At 37.4% G+C, this 13,255-nt stretch overlaps 1 protein-coding gene across 1 annotated transcript in view; it reads right to left on the reverse strand.

Moving 5' to 3' along the window:
• The window catches only part of LOC150085249 (centrosomal protein of 120 kDa-like), a 213,987-nt gene that overhangs the window by 58,196 nt on the left and 142,536 nt on the right, over window positions 1-13,255 (reverse strand). Inside the window, exon 11 of the mRNA XM_090374498.1 lies at window positions 9,329-9,449. Coding sequence (XP_090230624.1) covers window positions 9,329-9,449 — 121 coding nt within the window. The remainder of the gene's footprint in view (window positions 1-9,328; window positions 9,450-13,255) is intronic.

Below are 13,255 nucleotides of genomic sequence, written 5' to 3' on the forward strand. Positions count from 1 at the left end.
TATGGACATTTATTAAATTTTTTTCATCTTTCTTAATTTAAATACATGGGACGTGTTAGAGTAACAAAGAGTAAAAACAGTTGCATATAAAATTGCATGTACACTAATGCTAGGAGTATAATAAATAAATTTGATGAATTTGAAGTGCTGGCCAAGGTATCATTGTTGGGATATCAGAGACGTCGTGTCACACAGATATAAGGAATGCAGAATTGGAATTTTGGGAGTACAATGTGTACAGAAAGAACAGACAGGATAGAAAGGAAGGAGGGCTATGCTGTTAGTTAAGAAACACATAAAATATAAGGAAGTGTATCCAGTTAACATGGATGGACAGTGCAAAGCTGAGACATAAGCACTGTGAAAGCAAAACTGAGAGTGGGAGCATGTTATAGGCCAAATGACTCTGATGGGCATAATCAACAACCTTACAGAGAAATAGAGTGGGCCAGTAAATCAGATTGTCTTATAATAGAGGATTTTAACTTCCCAGATATAGATTGGAACTTGTGGGTTGGTCACTAGCAAGGATTTTGTGGATTTATTGGATGACTGTTTTCTACAGCAACATGTTCGAGAGGCAACCAGAGAGAGTAATACTTTTGATCTGATTATCAGCAAAGATTATTCATGCATTAAGAATTTGCAGATAAAGGAACCACTGGGTGACAGTGATCACAATGTACTGATGTGGGAATTACTTAAAGATGTAACTACCATCAAGGCTAAAGGGAAGGGCTATTGCTTTTGTAAAGGTGACTACAGAAGTCTCAGACAGTAGTAGTGGCATGTGGTGCAAGAAAGCAAATGTATGAGTTTATGCAGTATCAGCCAAAAAAAAAAAATCACATCATTCCTTCCAAATGCCTGTCCAGTTCCTCTTAAATTTATTTAACCTATCAACTTCCACAATGACAGATGGAAGTTTGTTCCAGCAATTAACCACCGCTGGCTAAAGGCAAATTTCCGCACATCTATTCTACATCTGTCTTTTCTTAATTTGAATTTATGCCCCCTTAGGTTCGTAATCTAAACAAGTGGAAGGATCCCATCAGAATTCAGCGTGTGCTCAACCCATTCGAGGCCTTATACACCTCAATCAGATCACCGCGCAGGTGCCTGGTCTCCAGCCACTGCAATTTGCAGAACTTAAACCTCTCTTGGTAAGAGGATCCCTTCATTCCCCTCACCAATCTTGTTGCCCTTCTCTGTACACGCTCAAGCAAATCTACATCCTTCCTAAAATGAGGCCTCCAGACCTGTACGCAGTACTCAAGGTGTGGCCTGACCATTGCCTTTCCCTGCTAGCAAAATTCCTATATATCATTGACAAAATCCCATGACCTGCCCTGGCAGCCTGTCTGCATTGCTCAGAAAACTTCATATCTGACTGCACAATTACTCCCAGGTCTTTTTCATTTTCTACCACCTTAAGTGTAGTACCACACACTTGGTACGTTTCTCTGGGGTTACTTCTACCCATATGCAGTACTTTGCATTTGTCAGTTTTTAAATGCGGTACAGTGGGATCAACTGATGATGTTACCAATGTTGAATCCTAAATGGGAAGCCTTCAGGGACTTAATTTTAGAGGCTACTAGGCTTTTCGTTCCAACTAAGAAATACTGTTCAAGGTTTAGGCCTAAATGGATGTCAGATGAACTAATGAGACTCGTGGCAGAGAAGAAAAATACATGGAATGCATATAAATTATCAAGCAACACAGAAGCCTATGGTAGATATCATCTGTATATAGTCTGTAATCAAGTTACAAAGGAGGTTAGGCAAGCGAAGGTAGATTATGAGAAATCTTTGGCAAAGGATGCAAAGAAAAACAGTAAAGACTTCTTTACTTATATAAACTGTAGAAGGAAGGGGATAACACGACGAATCAGGTTGGTCGACTTGATATCGATGGTTTGATTATTGATGATCCTTATCAGATAGCTGATAAACTGAACGAGTATTGTGCATCTACATTCACACATGAGGAATTCTGTAGGGAAGTGGAGGACATAAGCTTATTAAACTCTAACGGGGAGCTAAATGATTTTGTAATAAATGTGAGTAAGTGGAGGAGAAACTGTTGAAATTAAACATAAGAAAGGCACCTGGGCTGAATGGGATCTATCTGGCTATATTAAAGGAGGCGGCAAAGGAAGTAGAAAACCCTTAGTCATAATTATGAGAGCATCCTTGGACTCTGGGGAGGTCGCCACAGACTGGAGATGTGCAAATGTATCCCCAATTCACAAAGGGGATCAAAGGGCGACACAAGTAATTACAGACCTGTTAGTTTAACTTCTATTCTGAGAATCATAATAGAGTCACTGGTTAAAGAAGCATTGCAGGATCATCTAGACAAGATTGCAGGATCATCTAGACAAGACTGCAGTAATACTTCAGGCACAGCATGGGTTTGTTAAGAGGAAGTCTTGTCTGACTGACCAATCTGATTGGATACCATGATGTGGTCACAAAGGAACTGGATGCAAAAAAAATTATTTTGATATCGTATACTTGGATTTCACAAGGCATTTGATACTGTTGCTTATGGACGACTATAGTACTAATCGGAGCAGTATAGCATTATGGGCAAGTTGCTGCTGTGGATAAAGGGATGGTTGAGTGGGAGAAGACAGAGAGTGGTAATCAGTGGACACTGCTCTTCACGGACTAATGTTATTACTGAAGTTCCCCAGGGTTCCACGTTGAGCTCATCGTTGTTTTCTGTATTTATCAATGATAGTAATGAATGTATATCAGGCTTAATGTTCACGTTTGCAGACAATACAAAGATTGATAAGGTTGTTAGTGACAGTACATTACTGCAACAGGAACTAGAAAAGTTGAGCTGATGGGCTGAGAGGTGGCAACTGAAGTTTAATTTTGACAAATGCAAAATACTGCATATGGGTACCAGTAAACCCAGAGTAATGTACCAACTGTGTGGTACTACACTCAGGGTAGTGTGGAGAATGAAAAAGACCTGGGGTAATCGTGTGGTCATATATGAAGTTTTCTGAGCCGTGCAGACAAGCTGCAAGAGTAGCTCATTGGGTCTTGTCAACGATGTACAGGAATTTTTCTAGCAGGGATAAGGAGGTGATTATCCCCTTGCATAAGGCAATGGTCAGGCCACACCTTGAGTACTGTATATAGGTCTGGAGGCCTCAATTTAGGATGTAGAGCTGCTTAAACATGTTCAGAGAAGAGCAGTGAGATTGGTGAGTAGAACAAAAGGTTGCTCTTACGAAGAAAGGCTTAAGTTTTGCAAATTACAGTGTCTGGAGACTAGGCACCTGCAAGATGATCTGACTGAGGTGTATAAGGCCTTGAATTGTTTGAGCAAACTCAATGCTGATGGGATGCTTCCTCTTGCTCAGATTACGTACCTGAGGGGGTAAAAAGTTGAATTGAGGAAAGACTGTTATAGAATAGATGTTTGGAAATTTGCCTTTAGCCAGCAGGTGTTTGATTGCCGGAACAAACTTCCATCTGTAGATGTGGAAGTTGACAGCCTAAATAAATTCAATGGAGTGAATGGCTCGGTGAAAGCCTCAAAACTGAAAAACCAAGTGCAAACTACTCTGGTTAAAAATGACATTGTTTTATTAGGACACTCCATTGTCAGGGAAACGGGGAATATTTTTTGTAATAAAGATAGGTGGAGCAGAACCAGGGTATGTCTGCCGGGAGCAACTATTGATGATGTCACCAACAGATTGTCAGATTTTAAAGGGGGTAAAGAAAATATTATTATTCATGTGGGGACAAACGATATTAAATGTACAAAATCTGACGATTTGTTGGAAAAATACAGGACCATGCTGAGGAAATGTCGCGAGCTAGGCCATAATGTCTATGTTTCTGCAATTCTGCCCAGACAGGATAGGAGGGTTTATATGTTAAGAGCCTTGTGGATTAACTCAAGACTTGAAGGAATCTGCAAGGCTTTAGGGGGTAAATTTCTATCAGCATGGCCCACACTTGTAGGTAGAAGGAATTTGTTTTGTAGAGACGGGATACACTTAAACAAAGGTGGTGCAAAAGGTTTTGCCAGTATTATAGAGGATACCTTAAAGGTTCAGGGAAACTGCTAGTTAGGGGGGGGGGATGTGGGTAATACTGACATGCGTTTATCTGATAACATTGGTCAATGTAACTCTTGCACATACCTTAAGAGTTCTTATCTGTTACCCCAACTGGACGTATTATCTAGATGTTTTGGGGGCAAAGACGTTTTACGTGAGCGGGCAGCTAATATCAGGGAAGAGAGCCTAAAAAACTTCAAGGGTTGTGTTAAGGTTGTTAAATATACAAGAAAAGTAAATCTTAATTGTTTATACAGTAACGTTAGAAGTGTCGTCAATAAAATGAGTGAATTCGAACTGCTGGTTAAAACAAGTAACGCGGACATAATAGGGCTTACAGAGACGTGGTGCCACCAGGAAATTGGGGATGATGAGTTCCAGTACGGCTTGTATAATGTATTTAGGAAGGACAGAGTAGATAGAAGGGGTGGTGGGGTAATGCTTCTTATCAGAAGCAGCCTGAGTGTGACGATAGCTTTCCCGGATTCAGACATTTCACATGCTAGTATAGAGTCTGTATGGTGTGAGATAGTTGGAAACAAAGGTATAATGCGAGTAGGAGTAATCTACAGACCAGGTGATTGTGAAGATTATGACAAAAGCCTCTACATGCAAATGGAATGGGCAAGTAAGCGTCAATGCCTTATTATGGGTGATTTCAATTTGCCTCTAATTGATTGGAGTAAAGGGGAAGGAAACTCGACATGGGGAACGAAATTTTTAAATCAACTAGATGACTGTTATTTGTATCAACATGTCAGGGAAAGTACTAGAGAAAAGAATATCCTAGACCTCATCATCACACATGAATCAGATGACATAACAGGGCTGATAGTAGAGGAACCAGTAGCAGGAAGTGATCATGGAGTTTTACGGTGGATGATGACGAGAGAGGTAGCAGAAGTAAAAGGCAAAGGAATGGGTTTTAATTTCAGAAAAGGAAATTACGATGCCTTAAGGTACTACATGGCCTCTATTAACTGGGTAGATATCGCGCTGAGAATGAATACAATTGAACTGTGGTATGCTTTTAAAACATTAATCACAGATGCCTTGAATGTGTATATACCATTAAAAAAATACTCCACGAGAAGGGTTCCAAGTTGGATGAATAGTGAAGTTGCCACATTACTTGAGCAGAAAAAGGTGGCATGGAAAGGTTATAGAGCAATAAAAAGTACTGAAGCCTATAACAGCTACAAGGTGATCTGTAATAGAGCCACAGAAAAGGTTCGACAGGCAAAGGCAGTTTATGAGAAATCACTAGTAAACAGAGCAAAGAGGAGGGATAAAGAATTCTTCACATATATAAATGCCAAGAAGAGCAGGACAAACCAGATCGGACCTTTACATAAGGGAAAGGGGATAGTAATAAATACACCAGCTGCTGTTGCAGATGAACTCAACAGTTATTTTGCATCAATATTTTCAAATGAAAAGCCTTTTGTGGCAATGGGAAATTGTGGGAGCGAAGTTAAAAAATATGTAATTAATGATATTGAAATTTTGCAAGATTATTTAGCATTAGTAGAGGCATTTGATGCAAGAAAGCAAGCTTATGCAGCATCAGCCAAAAAAAAAAAAAAAAAAAAAAAACCCCACTTCCACTTCACCCCTCTGTTCGTTCAAGATACCTGTCCAGGTGAGCCTTAAACTTATTTAGGCTATCAACCTCCACTACAAGGGATGGAAGTCTGTTCCACCAACCAACCACCCACTGGCTAAAGGCAAATTTCCGCACGTCTATCCTACATCTGTTTTTCCTCAATTTGAATTTATGCTCTCTCAGGTGATTATTCTGAGCTAGAGGAAGAATCCCATCAGCATTGAGCATGCTCAAACCATTCAAGGCTTTATACACCTCTATCAGATCACCTCGCTGGTGCCTAGTCTCCAGACACTGTAATTTGCAAAACTTAAGCCTTTCTTCGTAAGAGCACCCCTTTGTTCCATTCACTAATCTTGTTTCCCTTCTCTGTACTCGTTCCAGCAGCTCTACATCCTTCTTGAAATGAGACCTCCAGACCTGTATACAGTACTCTAGGTGTGGCCTGACCATTGCCTTATACAAGGGAATAATCACCTCCTTATCCCTGCTGGAAAAATTCCTGTATATCATTGACAATACTCCATGAGCTACTCTTGCAGCCCGTCTGCACTGCTCAGAGAACTTCATATTTGCCTGCACAACCACCCCCAAGTCCCTTTCATTCTCTACCACTGTCAGTGTAGTACCACAGAGTTCATACGTTGCTCTGGGGTTGCTGTTTCCCATGTGTAGTACTTTACATTTGTCAATGTTAAACTTCATTTGCCACCTCTCAGCCCATCTGCTCAACCTTTCCAGATCCTGTTGCAGCAGCATAGTGTCAGTAGTGTCCTTGACAACCCTGCCAATCTTTGTATCGTCTGCAAACTTGGACATTAAGCTTGATATACCATCATCAATATCATTTATAAATACAGAAAACAATAATGGACCCAACACTGAGCCCTGAGGGACTCCACTAATAACATTAGTCCACGATGAGCAGTATCCATTGATTACCACTCTCTGTCTTCTTCCCCTCAACCACCCCTTTATCCACAGCAGAAATTTGCTACCAATGTCACACTGCTCCAATTTGTGCAGCAGTCTTCCATGTGCAACAGTATCAAAAGCCTTTCTAAGATCCAAGTATATAATATCAAAGTTTTTCCCTGCATCCAGTTCTTTTGTGACTGCATCATAGTATCCAATCAAATTGGTCAGGCAAGACTTCCCCTTAACAAAACCATGCTGTGTCCGAGCTATAACTGAAGTCTTGTCTAAATGATCCTGTAGTGCTTCTTTAACCAGTGCCTCCATTAATTTTCCTGGAACAGAAGTTAAGCTCACAGGTCTATAATTACTTGTGTCAGCCTTTGATACTCCTTTGTGAATTGGGGTCACATTTGCACATTTCCAGTCTATGGGTACCTCCCCTGAGTCCAAGGAAGCTCTCATATATTTAATGAAAAAACTTTTGAGCCTACAGACCAGTAAGGCTCCTGGAGTTGATGGAATATACCCTATAATCTTAAGAGAGGCGGCAAGCGAGTGCATTGAACCATTGAGGCTAATTATGCGAGCATCACTAGACTCTGGGGAGATTCCCTTGGATTGGAAAAGTGCAAATGTATCTCCCATACATAAGGGTGGCTCTAAAAGTGAAGTTGGAAATTATCGACCTGTCAGTCTGACTTCAGTAGTAGGGAAAATCATGGAGGCAATGATCAAGGGTGGAATTCAGGATCGTTTGGATCGAATTGAAATTCTCAAGGATACCAGCATGGTTTTGTAAAGGGAAAATCATGTTTAACAAATCTGGTTCGCTATTTCGAAAGGGTCACTCACGAGCTGGATTTAGGGAATAATTTCGACATTGTTTATTTAGATTTCAGCAAAGCTTTTGACTCAGTCCCACATGAGCGGTTGCTTTATAAGCTGGAACAGGTTGGAATCACTGGGAAAATCCTTAGATGGATAGAAGGATGGCTCCAGGGCAGGAGGCAGAGGGTTGTGATAAATGGCTATTCCTCAGATTGGGTTGATGTAAGAAGTGGGGTTCCCCAAGGATCAGTATTAGGACCACTGTTGTTTTTAATTTTCATAAACGACATTGATGAAGGGATAGAGGGCGTGATGTCTAAATTTGCAGATGATGTTAAAATTGGTAGAGTAGTTAATGATCACTGTCAAGCTGAGCTTCTTCAGAGAGACCTAGATAGATTTCAAGAATGGTCAGAAAAATGGCAGCTGTGCTTTAATCCAACAAAGTGTAAGGTATTACACCTGGGAAACAGTAATCCCAAAAAAACTTATTCACTTGGTGGAGTTCAACTAAATCCAGTACTGGAGGAAAGGGACTTGGGTGTTACGATACGGTCAGACATGAAATTCTCTGATTATTGTAAACAGGTTGCAAGGAAGGCCCATGGTGTCCTATCGATGATCTATCGAACTTTTGCAAGTAGAGATAGGGACGTGATAATCCCATTATATAAGGCTTATGTTAGACCACACTTGGAATACTGTGTTCAAGTGTGGAGACCGCACCTAAAGAAAGACATCGAGCTTCTTGAAAGGGTGCAAAGAAGGGTAACTCGCCTGGTGAGATTGGCAAAAGGGCGTCCTTATGAAGAAAGACTTCGAATATGTGGGTTGCAGAGTTTGGAAACTAGACACCTTAGAGGAGATTTGATTGAGGTGTTTAAGGCTCTGAGAGGCATCAGTAAAATGAATGAGGACAAAATTTTCAAGATTATAAATGATGCTAAGAACTAGGGGACATAAATTCAAGTTACGGGGGGAAATGTTTAGATTGGACTGCAGGAAGTTTTATTTTAGCCAGCGAGTTATAAATTACTGGAATAAGTTGCCTTCATGGGTGGTAGAGGCCAACAGTTTGGGGAAATTCAAAGGTCATCTGGATAGTACTTTCGGGTAAGGGAAGCGCATAGGATGATAGGTTTAATTTCCTTTTTATTATACTTTATTTTATTTATTTTTTATTTATTAATTATTATTATTTAGTTATTTATTTATTTTTTTTTGTTTTTATCATTGTTTTGTTTGGATTTTTTTTTGGCTGGTGCAGCATAAGCCATAAGCTTTCTTGCACCATGCGGCCGTTACTAATACTAATACTAATATGAAGAGTTTTTTTTTTTTTTTTTTTGGCTGATGCTGTATAAGCTTGCTTTCTTGCATTGTTTGCCTCTTCTAATGCTAATGCTAATTCCTTCCAAAATGAAAACTTAACTATACAATCCTAGAGTACTTTTAAAATAGAAGCTTTGCTATTTATTATTAACTGGAGCTTAATATTATTTTAGTTTACTTAGACATAATTATAGCCCTGACATTTTAAAAAAATGTGCCATCATAGAAAACAAATCTGAATAAATTTGCATTTAGTAACTATTACATAAGAAAGTAAACTGATATATACTATTCATGATTTACTTAGAGAATGCAAACCTTTTTTTGGTTTAATAACTTTACATACGTGATATAAAATTATTTTTTTAAAATAATTAAAACTATTAAAAGCTATAATAGTGGCTATCAGAGAGAAAGAAATAGAACTTCTTCCAGCGTTCACAACCCAGTATTTACAACAAAGAAATACAGAATGACAAATGCTAATAATAATCATTATACCAGTTAAAAAAAAAGAATAATATTTGATTCCTATGAAAAGAATGCATACTTGCTTAGAATGACAACTGTTACTATGTGAATGAAAACCATCCACTGATGCTGATGTAGGAATCTGTGTAACACCCATATCATCCAAGCTCATAACTGCATACAGTTCTGCCACTTCTTTCCTACAAACAAAAACATGTTTGCAGTGCATTCATAATAGCAAAGATATGTTCTGAGGTCTATAATCAAATGAAAAACTTTTAACTACAATAAATCTTTATAACAATATGCTAGCCAACTTTATTAAAATTACACTGGATTGCCAATTACTCTTTTTTTAAGGCTTTGATGCATTGAATACTTTGATCATAGTGCACCAGTTCATATGGTCTTAATCATGAATTATATCTGTACAAGTGTGTGTTAATTTTCATGTTTTTCAGACTGAAAAACATGAAACAACTTAGGAGAAGAAATCCCTACTCCTTCAAATGAGACTGGCTAACTACAGTCTCAATTAAAATTTTCTCCTTAGAAAGGTTAAATAAAACTACAACAAAAGTTTGCAGAAACAATCAAAGATAAACATGTGCTGTCTCCTCACTTATATACAAAAGTTAAAAAAAGTAGTGGCAGGTTTATTTACAAGTACTGTGTATATCAGGGGTGGCCAACTTAATTTGTGATGCGATCGGATTTTTTTCTTCAAAATGTGCCGCGATCTACCATCACAAAAAGTTCAATCAACACATATTGAAAAATGCTGTTTATAAATTTTAAAATTAAATACAATTGAAAATTCTTATTTTAAATTCATGGGTATTTAAATTTTTAATTTATGTAAAGTTTGTTTCTTAATGTCATCTGCCAAGCTTTCAAAATTGGGGATATACTGTGATAAGGCTAACTGTAAAGAATCTTCTGTATGCAAGTCCGTAAAAGTAGAGGAATTCTCTGTCTTTTTTTTTTTTTGTTTGTTTCCAAAAGTCTTTTTCTGATGACCTGGCTTTTAGGAAGATATTGTTCCATGATATAAAAATTTCATTTTCAAGTAATATTTTCTCCATGTGAAAAATCTCAGTGATTTTTTTCCTGCAATTTGTTTCGTATCTAAGCCGACCTTAAATGGACAAGAAATATATTGAACATATCTTCAATTGTTTTAAAATCACTGAATCTGGTTTCAAAATCATCCACAACTTTCTCAATTTCAGAAACATATTTCTCACTATTAATTTCAAAAACAGGATATTTTTGCAAATGATCTTGAATATTTGCAAAATTATTGAATTTTTTTTCTTTGAGATCCTTAGCCATTGCCAAAAATTGATATTTATATACAGAAATACTACTAATCATGTCACCCACATTTTTATTTTTTCCTTGTAATTCCAAATTCAGATCACTTAATTTACTGGTAAAATCTGCCAAAAAAGCCATATCATACAACCACACCGTATCTTGCAGCTGCTGATAATCATTTGCCCTTTGATCGACAAATTTTTTAATTTCATTCAGCAAATTTTGAAATCTGCAGAAACTTACCCCAACTCAGCCACCTCACATCTGTGTGTAATATCAGATCTGGTTCACTTTCATCGAGGTGCATTTTGAAGAGTCTCCTTTTAAGAGATTGTCCTCCGATGGAATTCACGATTTTGAAATCTATATACATAATACTTTTAGTATTTAATCTTTTGCTGGCTAACATTTTTTGGTGGATGATACAGTGGTAACTAAAAAAATCTGGTAATTCATCATTCTTTTGGCACAATGCGATGAATCTGTTAAGATGTTCTGCCATTGCTTTAGCTCCATCTGTTGTTATTGATATGAGCTTACATAGTGGTAATTTAATTTTTTCAATAAAATTTTTGAATTCATTAAATATATCAAGACCTCTAGTTCTTTCTTTTAACGAAACCACACCCAGCAATTCTTCTCTAATGGCAGAATCATCTAAAACAATATGAATAACAACGAGCAATTGAGCTGTATCACTGACGTCTGTAGATTCATCCAGTTGTAAAGAAAAGGAAACACAATTAGCAATATGAGCATGCAATTGTTCGCTCACATTTTTACTCATTTTTTTGATGTCGCATTACAGTATTTCAAGATAATTGCAGATCTTGAAGGGCACTTTTAATACCATTTTTGTTCTTAAAATTTTCAAAAAGAGAATCTATTATTTTTTAAAAATGCGTCTTTGATGAATTGACCATCAGAAAATGGTTTGTACTTTTTTGCAAGAAATGACTCACTTTAAATGATGCTTGCTACAGTTACTGCTTTAGATTGTAAATTAGATTTTACGAAGAAATTTTGTGCGAATAACCTAGTTTTAAGCTCTTTTAATTTATTTTTTCTAAGGTCACTATTAGGCAAAAAAACCGATTAGTATTTACCATGTAGTGCTTTGAAGTGCCTTTCTAAATTTCCTTTTTTGGGTATAGCCATGGAAGCATTGCATATCAAATAACATTTTTATTTTATCACTACAAAAAGAGTATTCTAGTTCCCACTCTTGATGAAAATGATATGTTTTATTCTTTTTCGTAGTATTAATTTTAAATCAAAGAGTATTAAATTAACGCATAAGCACTTTCCAGTTATTAATATTAAGTAAGCTAAATAAGAATTCGACACATATGTTATGCTCTCCTCAACGTAACTGTGTGAATTTTCGCTAGACAAGCCTAGCGGCTGCGCAGCGACAAGAGTGGTCATGTGGTTCAACAGATTTGTAATAAATGTATGCAGTGGGGCACATAATAATAATAATAACATTTAAATTTTGACTAATCTCTTTTTTTTATATATTTAAAATTAGTTGTGTTCGACCAAAATTAAAGCTGCGATTGACATGTTGGCCACCCCAGCTGTATACGATGTTATAGTCCCTTAATGTAATCTCGAATCTCCAACTTTATCTCAAACACACAAAGTACAAGGGTGGGGTCAATAAGTTAAAGGAAGAGGGAGGAATTTATGATGTACACTTGTTGTACTACCAGTTACCCATTAACGTACCTAATAACATTTTGCTGATGTTTTTTGATCTGAAGATATGGATGGAAAAAGTGACAGCCATTTCTGGTAATCAGTGGCAGATCCAGAAAAAAATGACAGGAGGGGCACCATTTTGTGCACTATAATGGCGATCACATTAGCATCAGTGTTGTCAACTGTAGTCAGCTGAAAAGAGTTGAGACACAATGCAAAAATAAATAAAATCTTTTGTTAACAATGAAAAAAAAAAAAAAAAAACTTTTTTGTAGATGTAAAATTGGGATTAAATTCCCTAAAGGGAATTCCCTTTAGGGGTTATCAGTTGGCCACATCTATTCATTGAAAACTCCTGGCAGTCTATGGGGGCCAGACATTTGATCAAAGCAATGTCCAGAGGTGGGCCCAGTGGGTTTTGAGAAGGTGACTTTAACATCAAGGCCAAGCCAAGAACTGGAAGACCAACATTTGTCATAAACAGTGAAAACAATGACCTCATTGACCAGCTCATTCAAAATAACAAGTGCATAACCACCAGACAAGTGATGGATGCTGTGAAAATGTCAAAGGGAAGCGTTTTGACCATCATCAACATACAGGTACAGAAATATTTGTTTTTGGTGGATACCTAAGCTGCTCACACTAGAGATGATGGCTGTGAGGAAAGAGATCTGTGAAGATCTTCTGGAGAGGTTTGGTGCTGGTGGTCCTAAGTGCTTTAACACGACTCTTCCATTATGACCCACAAACCAAATGCAAATCCATGAATTGGGCAACTCAATATCACTTGTAAACAAAAAAGCCAAAACTTTACTTTACAAATTGACAAAGCTTATGGTCACCTTCTTCTTGGATCAAAATGGCATCATTTTTATCAATTTCTTGAAAGCAGAACAGCTATGAACAAAGAAATATAGTACTTGTCCCTGGAAAAGCTTAATCAAACTCTGAAAAGACCTGACTGAATCAACAAGACATC

The sequence above is a fragment of the Mastigoproctus giganteus genome, chromosome 5 (genome assembly GCF_048544385.1).
Source record: "Mastigoproctus giganteus isolate SK-2022 chromosome 5, ASM4854438v1, whole genome shotgun sequence".
Classification (NCBI taxonomy): domain Eukaryota; kingdom Metazoa; phylum Arthropoda; class Arachnida; order Uropygi; family Thelyphonidae; genus Mastigoproctus; species Mastigoproctus giganteus.